At 29.9% G+C, this 16,675-nt stretch overlaps 1 protein-coding gene across 6 annotated transcripts in view; it reads right to left on the bottom strand.

Annotated features, from left to right (window-relative positions):
* LOC142317391 (uncharacterized) overlaps positions 1–16,675 on the bottom strand; it is a 207,688-nt gene that overhangs the window by 21,436 nt on the left and 169,577 nt on the right. For all 6 annotated transcript variants that reach the window (XM_075353921.1, XM_075353922.1, XM_075353920.1 and 3 more), the window contains one exon: positions 4,876–5,023. In XM_075353921.1, the coding sequence (XP_075210036.1) occupies positions 4,876–5,023 (148 nt within the window). The remainder of the gene's footprint in view (positions 1–4,875; positions 5,024–16,675) is intronic.

Raw genomic sequence — 16,675 nt, forward strand, 5'->3', positions numbered from 1 at the left:
TCATTATTAAACTTGTTTAACTAAATCAAAATATTTTAAGTTGATTTAATACTAAGCACATTTTTAGATTAAGAAAATGTATTAACGACTATTACTTTTAGATTATCATGTTGTAACAACTGGTTAAATTGATTATAGAATGAATTTCATGTCACATAGCCATACACAGTTAGATTTTTAAATTACTAGTTGATCATCAGATATTTTTATTTTGATTTAGTATTACTTAGATATCTGATTATGGACAAGTACATTGCTCAGAAACTGTTATATACAATAAGGTAAGCCTACCTAAGTGATTTATGAGTAGCACTTTGTTATATGCTACTTTAATATATTGCTATCTTGTAATAATTAGGAAATCCCTTTAGAATGTGTCTACCTGCAGGCGTGTCTACGGCACGGCTCCGCAGCTTGAATGATGAAGATTGTTATAATGAAAGTTAAATTAGAAATTTAGTTCTAGAAATTGGTACTAATGAATCGGGATCTTCCGCTAGTGATTGGTACATTCCGATGCCTACTTTTTGGTTATAGTTCATTATTTTATGAAGAAAAACAATCGCATAAATAAATACTTTTAAAGTAAGTGTATTATAAAATAAAAAATAACTTTAGGCCGGTATCTCAGAATGGATTCGACAAGCTTTGATGGTGATATGTAAGATTATGAAAGTCAGTGTCAAATTAAAAATCTGCTGTTTTTGCCTATTTTCTCGTATGCGTGTTTGTACCCTATTCTTAGGCCATTCATCACGCATAACAAAAAATTGGCAAAAACCTCAAATTTTTATTATGAAGCTATGATTTTTACATAATCTTACATATCACCATCAAAGCTTGTTGTCAAATCCATTTCTGAGATACCGTCCAAAAATTATTTTTTAACTTTCAGTGCGTTTAATTAATGTAAGAGTGGCGTTTTAAAATTTCTTTTTATTTTCTACTTTTTAGTCGAATCTGTGGAATTTAGAGAAGCTTGAGGAAGAGGAGGTAAAGAAGATTTTTGAGAAGGACATCGCAAGAGGTCTGAGTAAAAAAGATAAGGTAGAAAATGTAGATGAAGAATGGGAGAATGTTAAAAAGGAAATTCTTAAATCAGCAGAAGCAAACATAGGCGGAATAAAGAGAACCGGTAGAAAACCTTGGGTTTCAGACGATATATTGCAGCTGATGGATGAATGTAGAAAATATAAGAATGCTAGTGATGAAGAAAGTAAAAGGAACTATCTGCAATTAAGAAATGCTATAAACAGGAAGTGCAAAATGGCGAAAGAAGAGTGGATTAAAGAAAAGTGTTCAGAAGTGGAAAGAGAAATGAACATTGGTAAAATAGACGGAGCATACAGGAAAGTTAAGGAAAATTTTGGGGTACATAAATTAAAATCTAATAATGTGTTAAACAAAGATGGTACACCAATATATAATACGAAAGGTAAAGTCAATAGATGGGTGGAATATATTGAAGAGTTATACGGAAGAAATGAATTAGAAAATGGTGTTATAGAGGAAGAAGAGGAAATTGAGGAGGATGAAATGGGAGAAACAATACTGAGATCTGAATTTAAGAGAGCATTAAAAGATTTAAATGGCAGAAAGGCTCCTGAAATAGACGGAATACCTGTAGAATTACTGCGCAGTGCAGGTGAGGAAGCAATTGATAGATTATACAAACCGGTGTGTAATATTTATGAAAAAGAGGAATTTCCATCAGACTTCAAAAAAAGTGTTATAGTCATGATACCAAAGAAAGCAGGGGCAGATAAATGTGAAGAATACAGAACAATTAGTTTAACTAGTCATGCATCAAAAATCTTAACTAGAATTCTATACAGAAGAATTGAGAGGAGAGTGGAAGAAGTGTTAGGAGAAGACCGATTTGGTTTCAGGAAAAGTATAGGGACAAGGGAAGCAATTTTAGGCCTCAGATTAATAGTAGAAGGAAGATTAAAGAAAAACAAACCGACATACTTGGCGTTTATATACCTAGAAAAGGAATTCGATAACGTAGACTTGAATAAAATGTTCAGCATTTTAAAAAAATTAGTGTTCAAATACAGAGATAGAAGAACAATTTCTAACACGTACAGGAACCAAACAGCAACAGTAACAATTGAAGAACATAAGAAAGAAGTCATAATAAGAAAGGGAGTCCGACAAGGATGTTCCCTATCTGCGTTACTTTTTAATCTTTAATCTTTACAGTCAAATGACTGAAGACAAAAAACGTTTTAGTCATAAGTTTATACATTACAGCTGCACTAGCATACGGTTTGAGCGTATTTAGTGGAACATTGGATCAGTACGGTTTACAGTGAGTGAGTGCAGTCAAAACATAGGGCTAAATGTTTTAATTTCTGGATAACCTTGATCCAGTCGTTCAAGAGTGTACCTGATACACTAAACAGTTATCACTTGACCTGCTATGCCATTTGAATCGTGAAAATTGGACGAGCGGTTGCCGACATATTATGGTGGTACCCCATTGCACCCCCTCCTCAATTTACGAACGATGCTCCCGGGCACTTAAAAATATTATCATCCAATGGGTACCACTGGGAGTGGAGGAGGGTTGAAACAATTTTTCAGAGCTCTAGGGCTGACGGTTTTTTTTAGATATTTATGATTTTTGTTTGAAAATTTTGATCCAGTTAAAAAGTAATAAATTTTCCCAAAACTTTCATATACATAAAACAATATATATGTTGCATATATATCGTTATACATAAGGTATATCAATTTATAATAATATAACAAGTATACAGTATATAAAAAAGATAACTAACAGAATAGAAAACATTGTTAAATAAAAAGTGATTTTTATTATTAAAATCTTTTACATATTTATTATACCTTTATTCAACCACTTATATCTAGTTTTTCATAAAAATACATGGCGGGTTAATACTTGATAGACACTAGAAAAGGTGGCACTAATATGATGAGACATTAAAAAACTCAAAAATCAAGTCCAACTGTCAGTGAATACGTCCAAGAGCACAGATGTAATATTTACATGTTGTAGGACAAAAATAGGAGTCTAATCCAGCTATGATGATATGATATCAATGTCAGTTTGTTAATTGGTTGGCAGTGGCGGCTCGCGTATTGGCACTGTGGAACTACAGCATCCCATGCTTTCACTTGATATTCTCAATAACATTTAATATAATGATTGTTTTTTTTCTTTAATTCTTTCTTTATACATGTACAATATATAATCCTTAATTTTAATGTTAGTAGCCATACCCGGTTTATGAAAAAGATACAGAAATCTTTGCATGGAACTGTGTGCTTCACAGTTCCAGTGATGTGGTGGTATGTGGCTGTTGTGTGGATGCACATATAGGAAGCTGCACATGAGGCTGTGAGGGAGATAGAACACTGTTGTTGCTTCAGTGCTGACCTTGGTGTACTGGTGCAAGATAGTTTTATTTTTTTACTCCACGTGTGTACGTAACATTGGTCGACTTAATTGGGTGTAGGTATGAATTTCTATGTTGCGTAAAACATAATTTTGTGTAGCAGTGATCTATCTTTAAACTCGTTCATTTTTTGAGGCATTCACAGTCACATACAGTGTTGTCAGATCTTTACTAGGTGTAGGATTAGCGCTTCCACGGTTTTGGTCAGTTAGTTTGAGGGAATCATGTTAGGTTAGACGTGAAGATGTCCGTTTGAAGCGTACATGAAGGAGAAATTTGATATGTATTTTACTGATTGAAATGTCTACCGAGGCATTTACATCGGTGGTATCATGACCGAGACCTGGCTAATGACTCAGATGTAATCAGTTAAGAGATTATAATGAAGAGTTGCGGTAAAGCCCCTCAGGGCTTGGAATGGAGGGGGTAGTGTGGCGACCAGTTAATGTCATTAAGTGGGTGTCTTCCCCATATGGGGTTGAGATGTATGGAATGTTCCTTCCCTTTTCTAGTTTAGTCGGTGGAAGGAATATGAAAGCGGTTTAGTTGTTTTTTCAGTAGCGATTAGAAGATGGTGGAAAGCAAGGGTTTTTTGGTCGCTGAATCTTCCTAAAAACACGCTGGAAGAGCAAAAGAGAAGGTAATTAGTAAAAACTAATTACGTATTTGTTTCTGTGTACATAGAAATTTAAATTAAGCACCATAAAAATTACATAGAAATTAAATAATACTAAAAATAAAATATGTGGAACATGGTTTTTCAGCACAACGTGCTTGAATGTGATAAAGTATAGAATTAGATTATTATCCTGCTTCCAGCTATTCTATTTGATTCATTTTTTTTTTGGTTTTCTTATTTTACAGAAAACTTTAACCATGGCTTTGAAATGGTTCAGAAAAAAATTTTCCTGCAACAGCACCCCCGCTAATTTTAGCTATAAACGCCACGGTTGGTTGGTCTAAAATATTAATGCTTTATGCTTTATAACAAGCTTAATGCCCACATATATTTTTATGGAAAACAAGAAACAGTTTATGATTAAATGTAAAGGACTTAGAAACGATTTTAAAATTGTTTTTTGGTAATTAAGTTGCTATATTAGAAAAAATTATATCATGTTACATTATTTTATACCATATATTTTAGAGTTGAATCTGCATTAACTAATTTCAATATTAGTGCTTGAAAGTTTCTATATCAGAAGCTAGATTTTTTTTAGTTGAGATAATTATTTCATTATTTTATATATGTGCAAAGAGGTTATAATAAATCTTTGAGATAAAAATCTGTCACACTAGACAAGAATTAAATTTTACTTATACACATATCAATAGAATGTTAATCACTGTTATGGTGAAACATACTAACATATAATTTTTCATTTACATTTACTTTAAATGTGACAGATTATCAAAAATTTATTTATTCGTTGTGCATAATTTAAAGCACCTGTAACTAAGCGAAGCGCAGCGGAAATGGGAAGTCTCTCTGGCTTGAGAACATTGAGCTTTACATTCCAGTTCATTTCGAGCTAACAATGAACTTCTTACTGCAGATGGGGTTAACCTTGCTGGTGAACCATAACCTAAGTAGCACACTGAAACAGAAAGTTTATATTAATTTAAATTATTTAAAAATTTAACTTGTTTAAGAGCTAATTTTTTATTACATTAAACCTGTTATTCAAAGAGAAAAAATACCTGATATGAATTTATCTTCTTTTAGGAAAAAGTAGGTAAATTATTAACTTTTATTTTTAGTAATCAAAACTATATTATACGTTTATTATTTTTAGCTATTAAAATAGTAGATGTGGACTTACAGTATAAATTGAATTAAAGAAAAAAGACGACCGTACTTATAATCTTCATCTTTGACTCTTTTAATTCTTCAGAAACTAAGAAGATGAAACCATGGTTGTTTTTACTAAATATTTTTTTTTTGTCTTCAGTCATTTGACTGGTTTGATGCAGCTCTCCAAGATTCCCTATCTAGTGCTAGTCGTTTCATTTCAGTATACCCTCTACATCCTACATCCCCAACAATTTGTTTTACATACTCCAAACGTGGCCTGCCTACACAATTTTTCCCTTCTACCTGTCCTTCCAATATTAAAGCGACTATTCCAGGATGCCTTAGTATGTGGCCTATAAGTCTGTCTCTTCTTTTAACTATATTTTTCCAAATGCTTCTTTCTTCATCTATTTGCCGCAATACCTCTTCATTTGTCACTTTATCCACCCGTCTGATTTTTAACATTCTCCTATAGCACCGCATTTCAAAAGCTTCTAATCTTTTCTTCTCAGATACTCCGATCGTCCAAGTTTCACTTCCATATAAAGCGACACTCCAAACATACACTTTCAAAAATCTTTTCCTTAGCTTGTGCTATTCGGCACAAGCTATTATATATATATTTAACATGTATTTAATTCTAAATTGTTACAGATTTTGATAATAGAAATGTATTGTCTTACCTTTTTTAATATCAGTATAGTTTTTTAAAAACAGTTTTATTTATATTACAGTTATACATTACATTATACTTCTATCTCTGTATTTGAACCCTAATTTTTTTAAAATGCTTAACATTTTATTCCAATCTACGTTATCGAATGCCTTTTCTAGGTCTATAAACGCCAAGTATGTCGGTTTGTTTTTCTTTAATCTTCCTTCTACTATTAATCTGAGGCCTAAAATTGCTTCCCTTGTCCCTATACTTTTCCTGAAACCAAATTGGTCTTCTCCTAACACTTCTTCCACTCTCCTCTCAATTCTTCTGTATAGAATTCTAGTTATGAGTTTTGATGCATGACTAGTTAAACTAATTGTTCTATATTTTTCACATTTATCTGCCCCTGCTTTCTTTGGTATCATAACTATAACACTTTTTTTGAGTATGACGGAAATTCCCCTTTTTCATAAATATTACACACCAGTTTGTATAATCTATCAATCGCTTCCTCACCTGCTAAATATTACTAGCAGGTGAGGATATTATATTACTAAACATATTACTAAACATTATAAACATTATTACTAAACATTACTATCACCTGCTAAATATAACTAAATATTATTAGTTATTTATATTAATTCTACTTATTTATTTATTCTTAGACAATAGTAACAACCGGACATTCAATAACAGTTACTATGATAGATGATAATGAATTTTGTATTATATTAATAATGCTATGTCGTAAAATATAATATTTTAAAGAAACATGAACATTTCAGCAAAAGTCATAGGAACAAAAAAAAAAGGGTAGTAAAAATAATAAATGTTAACCTTTTCAGATCATGTAGCCTTGGAACTGGTTATGTGCGGCGTCAGTTTTAAAACGCTATTACAAAATCATTTTATATGGCATCTAAGTCGGTTATTTTTTTTATATTCACAAAGGAATCAATTTTATTAGACAATTTGAACGACGTTTATATGATGTAAAATGCTTTATTTAGACTAGAAAGAATGTGACCATTTTATTCTCAGAAATGTGCTTGTGTGTGTGTGTGTCTTGTGTATTATAATTGCTATGAGGATTACGGAATTATTTATTATTTACAAAAATAGCTTATCTTACTAGCAACATATCGATGTATTGAAACACAATAAATTATGATATACGGCACACTAAAAAAAGAAGGAATTTGTGGTCATAAATATGTCGCTTTTACTTGAGGTCTATAAATATATTTTCTGACAAATGATATCGGTAAACATGTAACACATATCAATTCGTAATGAATAACAGTAAAAATTGTTTTTTGTCAATCTGAATAGTCTTTTGAGTGGTGGGAATTTTTATAAAACATACTTTTCTGATCTACTTTCACTTATACTAACATATGTTACTAATCTGTGATTTATGACACGGGTTTTTCATCATATTTTGCCCACTTTTCAACCGATTTGTTTGAAAGTATTATTTTTAAAATCAGCAAACTATGTTTCATAAACACAAAGCAAAAAAAAAAATTTCAGTAATAAAAAACGCAGTAGAAATAAATTCTACAATTAAATTATCGTAATTTTTGTACAGTTTCAATTTTTTTGTTGTTACAGGCATAAAAAATATCCAATCGTAACGGTTTTTTTTTTGTCAGAATCTGTTAAATCTCTTTAATATACTGTAATTTTTTGAAATTTTTTTCACAAGAGGGTAGCATAAGACTATGAAGGGAGGCAATCAGATACCAACATATTTTCACGGAGCGCTAATCAACCGCGGATCATTGTGATGAGAAAAGGGGTTAATAAACTTTGCTTTCTTATTTGAGAAAAAACTGAGTACATTCATATGTTCCTTTCAATTATTTGTTTTTTTGTATAATTTTTTACGCAGTGTGTATATGGTTTCTCTTAGTTACCAGTATGCTTTGATGATTACTGTTTTATTTATGAGTAATAATATAATGTATAATTACTTAGTTGATTCATTAATCTAATGTATTTGATCATTAACCAATAATGAATTCTTCTGAAGGGTGAAAATAGTGGTTAATTCTTAATTTTTTTTTTGTTATAATTTATTTGCCCATGCATTATTAAACTGTTTAAAATACTAGTACATGTAAGGAAAATAATAATGTATCAGCTGCATGAGAAGCACTTATAAGAAAAACATAGCTATTATTTAAGTATGTAATAAACAAATATTTAAACGTATTAAATTTTATTTAGGAATTAGTAAATGTAATTAGGTAATAATTATTTAAATAGTTATATTTATAAACTGGTTTACATATGAATACAGAAGGTAACCATCAATAGTCATAAATATAAATAGTTGTATATTTAAACTGTATGCTGTTGATATGTTCTTTAAGGTCATCATGAATTACAGTGCATTCAAAAGGAGCCAAGTGAAGGGTTAACCCACGGGGTTGGTCTAGTAGTGAAAGTACCTTCCCAAATCAGCTGATTTGTAAGTCGAGAGTTCCAGCGTTCAAGTCCTAGTGTAGTCAGTTGTTTTTACATGGATTTGAATAATAGATCGTGGTGACCGGTGTTTTTTGGTGGTCGAACTGAGATTGTACAAGACTACACTTCATTTACACTCACTCATACATATCATCCTCATTCATCTTCTGAAGTATTATCTGAACGGTAATTACTGGAGGCTAAACAGGAAAAAGAAAGAATGAAGGGTAACGAATCTAGTGAATCTAATCGAAGCCAAGTGAAGTGTAAAGAACCGAGTGAATCCAACCGAAGCCGAAGATTCGTAAATTTAAAAGTCCTATATTAATAAAAATTTAAGTTCTAACATTGCTGAAGGACGCGTCCATATTGGGTGGGCGTGTCTTGCTGGGTTTCAAGCAGGTCAGCTTAGGAATGTTGTTATAGATGTTGGGGGATTGAGTACTGGACTGATAGGTGAGGACATTGTTTCATGTGTGGGATTGTGGGCTGGACGAGGTCTACAGCAAAGGTAAAAGCCGAGTTTAAAAATCACCAATGTAATGTCTACCGAGGTATTTACATCAGTTGCTTCCCAATGAGGGCTAGCTTATTACTGTAAAAAATTAGAGAGCGAAAGACGACTCCTGTTAAAGCCCATCAGGACTAAGAACGGGGGGGGGGCGGTGGCTACCAGAAGCATCACAAGGCAGTTGTCTTCCTCTATGTGGTTGGGATGTGCGATTGTGGGTCATCTACACAAGGATTGTCCAACAGAGACATTTGGTATTGTATCCTTTGTAATTCTCAGGGAGACATGGCTGCAGGGCCAAGACCAAATAATGAGGTGCTTTTCCTGTGTTTTGGGGAAGATTTGGGTTGGGACAGCTTTGTCCAGGAGGAGTGGGTTGCTTAGGTGTCCTGCTGCTGGTAATTGAACAGGGACTCCTTAGTGTTCCAATCAGACTTTGATGAGGGGGGGCAAAGTAAGTGTTGTTTTGGTGGGGATCCCTTTAGCATTCCTCATTTTAGGCAGACTGGAGTCCTGGTAGCAGGATCTCTATGAGGTCCTCGCATTAGAGGCATGATGACTATAATTAAAGACCAAGTCACGGCTGTCTGGGGAGGAACATCAGTTCTCGACTTGGCAGTTGTTTATGCTTGGTTTTGTGTCCAGCTCCATGGGGGATAAACACTGATGTACTCAAAAAAAAATTAAAATAAAAGTAAAGAGAAATTTTTTATCATTTGCATTAGAGTAAAACTAGTTAGTTACCTAAATCTGTTAGATTGACTTCAAAATTATAGTGTAAGTTATATTAAAAGCTCCTTTATTCTTCCACCAATTTGTATTTACTGGTGGAATGATAGTATTTCTATCTTTCAACCAGAATATTCTGGGTTTGAATCCAATCAGCTTGGTATTTTTCTTATGCTATAAAAGTCATCTTTCATTAGTAACTGTAAATGAGTGAAAAGTCTGTAGTTGGTAAAATATTAACTTAGTTTTGGCTAAATTTATGTAATTTTATTTAATTATTGTACATATGGGTGTATTATGTGCTTAATTAAAATCTTTAACAAATTATATAGTTATTTATTGAGCATTGAATTTCCTGTTACTTTATGAGTAATTGTTTTATTATAAGTTTTCAATTTTTTTGAGGGAGTTTAGAATCTGTAAGTAATTTATTTTTTTGTTAATTAGTTTTCTTTGTTAAGTTTTTTGTAATATTTTTTTCTTTAATATATCTAATAGGATGTAGCAATCCATTTCGGTGTTTATCCTTTAAAAAAAAATTATCACGAATAACTTTTTATGTTAGAAAATTTGTTAATTTTAAAATCTGAATATAATCTTGAAAATTATTTCATATACAATAAAAGAAGCTATTCAAAACAACTAAATCTGTGTTACCTATTATTTATTTTATTCTAAAAATAATGAGAAAATCATTAACAATAGTTTAATTGCTGAGGATGATATTTGAGACAGCTAATTAAATAAGAGACCCCCTTCATTATTCAACAGACTCGGTAAACTGATTAACAGAATTTGTCTAATTTAATTTCCTCCTTTACACAAATAAACAGGTCTAAATTACTTATCCAATGTCCTGTATTTTTGATTTTTTTGGTAAACTTGGTCGCAGTTTAAAAAAAGCCATCATCATATTACCAAATAACAAAACTGTTTTCATGTAACTCAACACAATCCTTCAGTTTTTAAAAAAGGGCCTTACTATCCATCTATTGCTCATTTTAATGAATTCCTGGAATATTTATAAAAATCTTCTCACTAATTTATTTAAAATATAATTAAACGGTTTTCTGTACAAAAACAATTTTATTCTGTCTATGAATTTTTAAATAATAAAAATATACAGTTTTAAAAAACCCTGATATATGTTCAAATAATTTCCATTAATGTGTTAAATATATGCTTACTGAATTGTGAATTATATATTGTAGTTATTTTTTTTATAATTAGTATCTTCATATGTTTATATTTCAAATAATTAATATGCACTTTAACCACACCAATTTGTTGTTTTTAATAATTTTGTATTTTGTGATGCTATTCTGATCAAGGTTTCCCATAATTCATCCAGACAAATGCGTAAGTAGTTCCTTTTTTTATCCGTTGAGTAGCATATTTATTCATTCCTATTGTGATCTATATAATGTATTTTTATGTTCAGATAAAGATAAAAAATGTATTTATTTATAGGTAGTTCAATAATTTTTTTAAGAGTGTAGTTTTAAAAATTGAATTAAAATGAACTTTGTTTTTAAGTGTTTTATTTACCTAAATTATAATAAAATGTAAATAAAATAATTTTCATAAAAATTTTTTTCATAAATTTCTTTTGTGTCCTTGATTAAATCCAGGTAAAGGAATATTTAACCCACCGGGTTTGTCTAGTGGTGAACGTGTATTCCAAAATCAGCTGATGGAAGTCAATAGTTCCAGTGTTCAAGTCCCAGTAAAGTCAGTTATTTTTATACGGATTTGAATACTAGATCTTGGATGCCGGTGTTCTTTGTTGGTTGGATTTCAATTAACCGCAAATCTCAGGAATGGTCAAATTGAGACTGTAATAGACTACACCTTCATTTACACTCATACATATCATCCTCTGAAATAATACCTGAAGGTAATTATTGGAGGGTAAACAGGAAAAAGAAGGAAGATAAGGGAATATTTACCTTCTTAATCAGATTAACCAATTTACTTTAGTAGTTAGTTCAGTTAATTGTTTTTTCACGGGAATAATCTGACGAAGACTTGTTGAGAATGTCCTAGAAGAATTAGGCAGAGATACCTTAATCTACCTTGAAGAAGATTCATTCTTTGTTAACACTTTCCCTTTTTCATTATCCCTCATTCCTTCTTTTCTATTACTGGTATTCTGGGACTAGTCTTACCCTCCTTCATACTTTATATTGAAAATTTAATAACTTTATTGATATTGTTGTTGCTATTTGGTTGGAGGGCTGCTTTTAGACCGACTTGAGGATTCTGTTCCAGTTTCAGTAGTATACAAAAACGTTTAATGATCAGAATGTCTATCGGGTTAAGCCAGTTTTCCTGCCCATCTTTCAGTAAATAAAAGATTGGTTGTGACTGACTAACTTTTAACTTGGTTTACATTTTTTCCTTTAAAAATAAAGTCAGCATAAAACTATATTTTATGGTTCTTATGATTATATTTTATGGAGTTCTCTGATTCTATGGAATACATAGTAACTACCAGTTTCTTGCTCAGAAATTGTTACAGTATTGTTTAAATTTACATAATTTTGTCTGGTAATCTAGTTATTCATAATTTACTCTGTCGTTCATCGTGATGAACATAATGAAGATGTTACTTGTAGGGTTGAATATCATTTGCATTTCCATTGGCTTGGGATACTGACATGCAACCATATTAATTTGGTACATTGAAGAGGGTAATAGGAAATTACTTCTCTCCATCATTTTTCCAAGTAAGCAGGGCATGAGATGCTTGTAATTCTTAGGATGATTATGGTATTTTTGAGAGTGACTTGCTACTTATGTCTGGTCGCCCAAAAACTGTTGTCATTTATAGCATTTAACGTACATAGTGCATATAATCTAACTAGAAAAAAACCTTTATTTAAAAATTTATTACATAACAGTTCAAGTTAGAATATTTAAAATGTAAAGATTATTTTAGTAAAATGCATTTCAAATGTTAATTTGAAATGTTCTCTTCTTTCTGTCATTTTGTATATTTTTCTTTCTGTGTAAATGTTCTGTTCTTTAAAGTGGTTTGCCTGATTTTAGGCTGAAGTATAGCAGATTGAAAACTAAATATAAAGCACGTTTTAAACATACAAACATATACACATCTCTCTCACTCTCTATCTCTCACTTTCACATCACTTACATATATATATTGTGTGTATATATCTATATACACACATATGGAGGTGTTTCTAAAGTATGGGTAAATAAACTTAAATCTTTTCAACAATTAAACATAAAAAAATGAAATTTAGTAAATGTTGCTATCTCATAACTCAATTTTTTGATGTGACATCACCAAGCCCCTGTGTTGAGGCAGTTAAAAAATTTTAAATTGTAAGAATTGAATTATGATGATCACTTTAAACAGCATTTAGAAATTAACAATTTTGACATAAATAACTTTGGGCTATGTCATTTCTAACCAAAATGATGGTCATTTATATATTTATATATATATATATATATATATATATATATATATTTTTTTTTTTTTAAGTAAAAGAGAATTTTTATATTTTTCATCAACTGCTTTAGCAACTTGTACCATTACTTCATCTACTTTTAAGAAAGGAAAAACAGTATACTTGTAGTATACTGTAACTTATACATACTGTAACTGTATACTGCAGTAACTTGTAGTATTAATCTAGGTTATATTTTGATAATAAAAAATAAAAAAAAATTTTTTTATTTATAAAATATACTATTTAAATATAATAAAATAAATATTATATAATATTATTTATAAATATTTTATTTATTTATAACCTGGAGGTCTGAGGTCCTGGGTTCAAATCCTGGTCAGACTTGGCATTTTTCATATGCTACAAAATTCCATTTCTATATCCTTTGGGCATGCATACACACACACATATATATATATATATATATATATATATATATATATATATAGCATAATTACATGCAAATACAGTGCAATTATATGTTTTTTTATAGTATTTAAAGTGTGGCAATAGAAAATATAATTATATATATATATATAATATATATATATATATATTACATTAAAACTTATTCATTTTAATGATTATTTTTTTCAGAAATTATAATATTTTATATATATTTATATATATATAAATACACATGTGCATGCCCAAAGGATATAGAAATGGAATTTTGTAGCATATGAAAAATGGCAAGTCTGCCGGGATTCGAACCTGGGACCTCAGACCTCCAGGTTATAAATAAACTATAATACATTTTATATACAGAATATATATACATTTTAATATATAGAATTTAATACCAACTGAATTCTTAAGTTACAATTTATCCAATAACACCGGTTATTGGAAATTAATATGGTAAGTTTAATTTAACTAATTACTCTGTTTTGATGGTTTATGTTTCATATAATAATAAATTTTATTAGTGCATTGGTCAGAATATTTCTGAATTATTTGAATATTCAATTATATATATAGATCTTCTCTATACTTAACTGCAGAAAAGATAAGTTTCCACCAGAGTAAATCATGAATTGAACCAAAACTAATTCTCCTATATAAGATAAAACTGTTTACTTTTCCCCTTACTCTAACTAAAAAGATTAATAGAAAAGAGATGGTGCCACAAAACAGGCAAGACCCTTATGGACACCTAATCTTTCATCTTTTACAAATAATATAAATTAAGTTAAGTAATACATATTAAATTGTATTATAAAACAATGTTAAATTAAGTATGATTAAGTTAAGTAATATTATAATTAGTATTAGGATTACTCCATTAATTATTAATTCTGTAAAAGTGAAAGAAATAAAAGAAAAAAAAATGTACTGTATTCCTGAATGTGATAACGTGTAGAATTAGATTATTATCCTGCTTCCAGCTATTCTATTTGATAAATTTTTTTTTTTTGGTTTTTTTATTTTACAGAAAACTAATCATGGTTTTGAAAAGGCACAGAAAAACATTTTTTTGAGCTGCACCTACACAATTTTAGCTACAAACCACAACTGTCAGTTTTAACTTATAATAAAGGTAAATGCATTATAAGTGATAATAGTATTTAAATAAATCCATATAAGCTGGTAAGTATTCATTGAGCTTGCTCGTAATTTGTTGTACTTATAAGTGGTTTTTGTGTATATCTGATAAATGTTACATACTATTCAACATCATTAATAAAATTATGTATATATATATATATATATATATATATATATAATATTTAAATTTGTTACATTTTGTTAATAGAAACCATAATCAATAAAAGTACGAAAAGGCTACCTAACCTAAATTTTGATTAATACCAGTCGATTATATCATTAATGATGCTCTTCTGGTAGTTGTGCTGATGTTTTATAAATAATTTTATAATCTTCGTATTATAGATTTTTTATACTTAATTTTATTTATCTTTATAATTAGTAATTGATTACTGACTGATCACTTAAGGGATAAATGAAAAGGAAATATACAAAGTATTATTTATATAGAATAATTAATTACTTATTGTCCCAAAGCATGGTTGTTATAAATCTTCTTAATGTTTTAGATATCTGTTTTCAGAAAAACTAATTTGGTTGTTGTGAATACGTATTTTCAAGTTTGATATTTTACTTCTTTGATAATATATTATATCAGTGTATTAGAAAAACTATTTTTAATGGTTAAGATTGTTTGATTGTCTATTCAAATTAAAAAAAAAAATTATATATTAAATAAATATATTAAAAATATATTAAATTATATAATTATAAATTCAGAAGGAATTGCATATATATTAAATATGTAACTTTATCTTGTATAATGTCATAAAATATTATGTTAAATACAAGTTATGTGTATTCAGTGAGGGAAATTGAGAGATAGAGAGGGGTATAGAGAAAGAGGTAGCCAAGTATTAACATATAAGGTTTGCTGATGATATAGTAATTCTAGCTGAGAATAAAAAAGATTTAGAAGAAAGAATGAACGGCATGGATGAAGTCCTACGGCAAGAACTGCTGTATGAAAATAAAAAAGAACAAAACAAAAGTAATGAAATGTAGTAGAAATAATGAAAATGGACCACTGAATGTAAAAATAGGAAGAGAAAAGATTACAGAGGTAGTTGTTATTTGCAAAGTAGAATTATTAAAGATGGACGAAGCAGGAGCGTTATAAAATGCCAAATAGCACAGATGAAACGATCCTTCAGTTAGAAATATAATTTGTTTACATCAAAAACTAATTTAAACGTCGGGAAAAGATTTTTAAAAGTATATGTTTGGAGCATAGCTTTATATGGAAGTGAAATTTGGACGACCAGAGTACCCGACCAGGAAAGATTAGAAGCTTTTGAAATGCAATGCTATAGGAGAATGTTGAAAATCAAACGGAAGAATAAAGTGACAAATGAAGAGGTGTAGTGGCAAATTTATGAAGAAAGAAGCATTTGGAAAAATATAGTTAACAGAAGAATAAGGCATCCTGGAATAGTCGCTTTAATACTGGAGGGACAGGAGAAGGAAAAAATTGTACAGATTGGCAATGTTTGGAATATGTAAAACAAATTGTTAGGGATATAGGATGTAGGAGGTATACCAAAATGAAACGACTAACACTAGATAGGGAGAATCTGTGCATCAAACCAGTCAAATGACTGAAGACAAAAAAAACATGTAAGATTTTTCAAAAGAAAATTCTTTAGTCATTATTAAGTAAAGTTAATGTACATCGCAATTGCCCCCACAAAAATAAAGAAAAGAAAAATTAATCATACATCTTCTTCTCTTTTAAACTTTATGAATAAATTGAATGCTGCTACATTTATTTCAAGTAGAAGTATAATAATAAAAAAAATGTGGTGTGGAACAACATGACTTCGTTGTACATTTATTAACATGTTTGCTGCTGTTCCTGTCGCCGGTGCTACTAAAGGTTAATTAATCAAGTGTGGTGTTATAAGATATATTTGCCTGCCTTGGTGATAATGTGTTTCCCATCCCCAGGGTGTGGCTCCGGTCGCTGGATACAGGAACACAGTTGATACTTAAAATGTTATCTATTGAATCAAGTTGTAATTTTCTGTTACGTTTAGTTTACGGATCTGTTCTTTT

Source organism: Lycorma delicatula, chromosome 1, assembly GCF_047948215.1.
Source record: "Lycorma delicatula isolate Av1 chromosome 1, ASM4794821v1, whole genome shotgun sequence".
NCBI lineage: Eukaryota > Metazoa > Arthropoda > Insecta > Hemiptera > Fulgoridae > Lycorma > Lycorma delicatula.